At 37.6% G+C, this 4,947-nt stretch overlaps 1 protein-coding gene across 1 annotated transcript; it reads left to right on the forward strand.

Annotated features, from left to right (window-relative positions):
- The first annotated feature begins 304 nt into the window (after positions 1-304).
- Positions 305-4,545, forward strand: LOC147859145 (rop guanine nucleotide exchange factor 3-like). Its single transcript, XM_087325818.1, has 7 exons — positions 305-786; positions 1,453-1,569; positions 1,739-1,893; positions 2,064-2,138; positions 2,242-2,532; positions 2,830-3,186; positions 3,304-4,545. Exons 1-7 carry the CDS (start codon positions 390-392, stop codon positions 3,745-3,747), a joined length of 1,836 nt encoding a protein of 611 aa, XP_087181944.1. The 5' UTR covers positions 305-389; the 3' UTR covers positions 3,748-4,545.
- The last annotated feature ends 402 nt before the right edge of the window (positions 4,546-4,947 follow it).

The raw sequence follows: 4,947 nt of genomic DNA on the forward strand, positions 1-4,947 counted from the left end.
AGAGAGAGAGAGAGAGAGAGCTTTACACTCTATCTATCTCATGCTTTGATCATCGTCATCATCATCATCATCTCTCTCTCTCTCTCTCTCTCTCTCTCTCTCCCTCTTCTTTCTCTTATTACTGCCGTTAAATTACAAAGAAACCTCTCTCTCTCTCTCTCTCTCTCTCTCAGAAAGACAACTTCTTTAGCACTTCATTTTTGTTCAATTTCCTCCACAATCCTCTGTATTTTTAGCCCCCCCTGGAAACATTCCTGTCTTCCCCCCCCCCCCCCCCCCCCCAAATCCATCAAGGTTATTACCTTCCACATCCCCTGTTTCTATTAGCTCTAACTCTGAACCCAAATTCATCAAAGTTTGTTCCATATCTTCGTCAATTCAGATGTGAGATGAAGAAAGATCCTCGATACTCCTCTGTAATGGACATAAGGGCAGCAGAAGATCATTTTGAGCAAGTGAGCTTTGACTGTGGAAGCTCCATGGATGGGCTTAGCTCCTCTGAAGCTCTCAGTTTAAGTCTCAGAAGTGATGAACCAGGAGGGAATCCACCACTAGATGAAGAAGAAAATGAAGATAGTAGTAGTCTAGAAGAAGAAGAAGAAGGAGAAGGAGGAGAAGAAGAAGAAGAAGAAGACGAGAGATGGTCTTCTTCTAGCCTCAATATAAAACACAACAAGAAGAAAAAGGGTTTTTTCTTCCAAGGAACCAATCTTCCTCCTCCCCCTCCCCCTCCCCCTCCTCTTTCCAAGACAATCAGCCAGACAAGAAATAAATCCGAGCTTTCGGGTATGTACATCATGTAACTCTGAATGCATGCATGCATATATGTTTCAATGTATGTGTATATATCTGAATGTATGTGTATCTATGTAAATGTACATGTGTTATATATGTATATATGTATGTCTGTCTGTCTGTCTGTCTGTCTGTATGTGACATTTTGTCAGACCTTCAACTCCACAATTGTATATATGTATGTATGTGACATTTTGTCAGACCTTCAACTCCACAATTGTATATATGTATGTATGTGACATTTTGTCAGACCTTCAACACCACAATTGTATATATGTATGTATGTGACATTTTGTCAGACCTTCAACTCCACAATTCTGTGGTCAATTTTCTCCGTTGGGTTAATTCTCCATGTTTCATATAGAGCTCTTTCTATATGATAACTAAATATGGTTCATCTGCTCTGTTTGTGATCAAATAGAACCCTCGTATGGCAATCTAGTTTCCAAACTTAATGTCAAAATGCAAGGTCACACAAGCTCTCTGCTTCCTTTGTAAACTAAGTAATATACGAGAATTTCAACTCAAACCATTCGACAGTCCATCCACTCTTTATACATTTTGTGGCTTGTTTTAAAAAAACTAGATTCGGTGATGAAATCTTTCAGCTTTGCTGCTTTCTTGCCAAACTGAATAACAATTCTGTGGATTTTGTAGAGGTTGAAATGATGAAGGAAAAATTTTCGAAGTTACTTTTGGGTGAAGATATGTCTGGTGGTGGGAAAGGTGTTTGCTCTGCACTAGCCATATCCAATGCTATCATTAATCTATCAGGTAATTGGAATCATTGTATTTTGTTCAATATTTTACTTCTTAATCATACACAAAATACAACCCTTTTCTATTTTAATCAAAGGCTTTCTATTGAAACATTTTTGTTGGGTTTTGGAAGAAAGAAACACATTCTTATATCTTATGGTTACACTGTGTTATTTGCTTATAGCTTCTGTATTTGGAGAGCTATGGAGACTTGAACCCTTGTCTTTAGAGAAGAAAACAATGTGGAGAAGAGAAATGAATTGGCTTCTCTCAGTGGCTGATCATATTGTAGAACTTGTGCCTTCCAGACACTCATTGCCAAATGGTGGTAACGTTGAGGTAATGCTCCTCCTCCTTTTTTTTTGATATATACAGTAGTAATCTCAATGTTGCTCTTTATATTATCATTCTCTCTATGATAGGCATAGTCAATTACTTGAAGTTATTTTCTTTTGTAGGGCATCATATTTCTATTTGATCTCCATTGATCCCCTTGTATATATTTTCAGGTGATGGTTACAAGGCCTAGGTCTGACATTCATGTCAATCTTCCTGCATTGAGAAAATTAGATGGAATGCTGCTGGTATATAGACAACCTTTGCAACAGTAAAAATATTGGTTTTGTTTTTGTTTTCTCACTGTATAATGATCACAATCATTTAAACCCTACTTGTTTTTTGTGCCAGGAAACATTGGATACATTCAATGGCACTGAGTTCTGGTATGTAGATCAGGGGCTTGTGGTGGCTGATGAAAACAATCATAATCTACAAAGGGCTCTTCCGCATCGGAGGGATGATAAATGGTGGTTACCCATACCTAAGGTTCCAAATGAAGGGTTATCGAAAGATTGTACAAAGCAATTGCAACATCAACGAGAGTGTATAAACCAAATCCTTAAGGCTGCTGTGGCAATCAATACTCAAATCCTCTCGGAAATGGAAATCCCTGAGTTATATTTTGATGCATTGCCAAAGGTAGTCTTTTAAAGTTATCGATTGATTATCTTTGTACACAGTCCCTTTAATTTGATTTTCGACACTTATAAAGCGATGGCTATTGCCCCAAAGATATAATTAGTTTTTTTTGCCTTTGAAAATTGTAACATAAGAGAAAACAACTTAATGTATCAATACACTTTGCCTTTATGAAATTGATGGATATATTCAATCCGAATGTTGCTACTTGATGTTCCATTCTATCATTCTCTCTAATCGAAATTTGCCTTACAACTTTTCAACCCTCAGCCCTCTTTTAATTTTTAAATTGGACAGAATGGGAAGGCCAGCTTGGGAGAGGACATTTATCGTTATTTGACGTCTGAATCGTTCCATCCTGATGCTATATTGGATATGATCGATTTGTCGAGTGAGCACAGAGCTGTCGATATTGCAAACCGGATTGAGGCAGCCATTCATGTCTGGCGGCGTCGGAGACATCAAAAACCGTCGAGAGAGAACAAACAACAAAACATGAGAAGTTCTTGGGGACTTGTGAAGGATTTTGTGCTAGACATAGATCGGAGGGATTATTTCGCAGGTCGGGCCGAAAACCTCTTGTTGTGCTTGAAGCAGAGGTTCCCAAACCTTCGCCAGACACTCCTCGATATCAACAAGATTCAACACAACAAGGTAGGATACACTTGGGGCTGGTAATTTTCTTTGGTTATCATGAATTAAATAAATTTGGGTGCTAAATCTCACATACAAGTGATCTAATATTTGGTATATCTTTCTTTGTGTTCATAGGATGTTGGGCGTGCGATACTCGAGAGCTATTCTCGGGTATTGGAAAGTTTGGCATTCAACATAGCATCACGGATCGAGGATGTGCTTTATGCGGGCGATATGGTGAAGCAATCTCCGCCTCCATGTTCACCACCACATGCTTTTCTAAAGTCTCGGATACTATCGACTCGGCGACGTGGGTATCCCTTGAATCTTTTGGTCCACACACCATACGGTACCCCCCTTGTGACACCTAGTGCTTCTCCGACCCCTTCTTCGAGCCCCCGGAGAACTCCCAATTCTCCCCTACATTCGGAAGATGAGTCATCTCAACAAATGTCTTTCCCGGATATGGGATATGCATATGAGTTTGAGAGTGTTGGAACGGTCGTTGAGGTTGGTTCAACCATAGGGCTTGTAAAGAAGGATAGGTCATTGGCATTGTTAAGCAATGTTGAAATCTAGGACGAACCATATATATACAAAATGGTGAAAAGTGCAGGAGATATATCTAAAGCTATCTATATATGTATGATATACATATGTAGATAGATTGGATATCCTAATGAAGGCTCCATCATTGGTACACATGTTAAATAATGGCGAAGTCATCCATATCTATATCATATATATGTATATGTATATGTATATGTGTTCCAATTAATATCTTAAAGAAGGCTTGAATCATGGGCAGATGTTAAATAATGGTGAAGTTGAGAAGATATTTGCATCTATACATACATGTATATTGGTATGTGCTCTATTGAAGATATGTTTTGAGGGATGCTAATTGTGAATTGAGAAAGAGGGTTTTTTCCGTTGGCAAGATTGGAACTTCTTTCTTTGATAAGATCAGATCGATAGCATTGCATTTTTATGAGCCACACTAACAACATTATGTTGTGGCAAATTCATATCATCAGGAAAACTCCAATCTCAATTCACTTCTGAGGGTCATAGGTAAAGTGTGGCCTATTATTGGATATGATGGCATTCCTTGATTATTAAATTGACTTCTTCACAATTGTTCCTAAACATCGCCAGATTGTGAACTCAACTTCCAGCTCAAAGACAAACAGAGGTTGAAGATCGTCTAAAGAGCACACATACAAAAACATCTCTCTCTCTCTCTCTCTCTCTCTCTCTCCACCTTATCAATTTGTATAATTTCTTATTGTATTTCTCGAACTCTTTATCTTGTAATCTTTTTCAAGATTAGTGTTGGTACATTTAAAATTGCAATGAAAGCTTTGATTTCAAGAATTTGTGTTCTTTTGTCTCTATGTCTTTTGATCATGTTGATATGATTAAATTTCGATACAAAAGATTTTAACTTACGGCACAAATTGTCTATGGAAATTGTTGTAGATTCCTCCCCTCCAAAATTGGAGATATATTCATGGAGCAACATTGTGAATTGAGACAATATATCACATTGTACCATCACAAAAATGAAAGCTTTGATTTCAAGAATTTGTGTTCTTTTGTCTCTATGTCTTTTGATCATGTTGATATGCTTAAATTTCGATACAAAAGATTTTAACTTACGGCACAAATTGTCTATGGAAATTGTTGTAGATTCCTCCCCTCCAAAATTGGAGATATATTCATGGAGCAACATTGTGAATTGAGACAATATATCACATCGTACCATCACAAAAATTG

This window comes from Azolla caroliniana, unplaced genomic scaffold (assembly GCF_043228905.1).
Source record: "Azolla caroliniana isolate FFs.n. ecotype wild unplaced genomic scaffold, voAzoCaro1.0.p SCAF_10, whole genome shotgun sequence".
Taxonomy (NCBI): Eukaryota; Viridiplantae; Streptophyta; class Polypodiopsida; order Salviniales; family Salviniaceae; genus Azolla; species Azolla caroliniana.

Bases quoted from the DNA above. Each gene is read 5' to 3' on its own strand.
- LOC147859145 (XM_087325818.1), top strand. From the start codon at position 390: ATGAAGAAAGATCCTCGATACTCCTCTGTAATGGACATAAGGGCAGCA. The intron at 1,894-2,063 runs GTAATGCTCCTC...ATATATTTTCAG, and splicing joins CAAATGGTGGTAACGTTGAG to GTGATGGTTACAAGGCCTAG. The intron at 2,139-2,241 runs GTATATAGACAA...TTTTTGTGCCAG, and splicing joins AATTAGATGGAATGCTGCTG to GAAACATTGGATACATTCAA.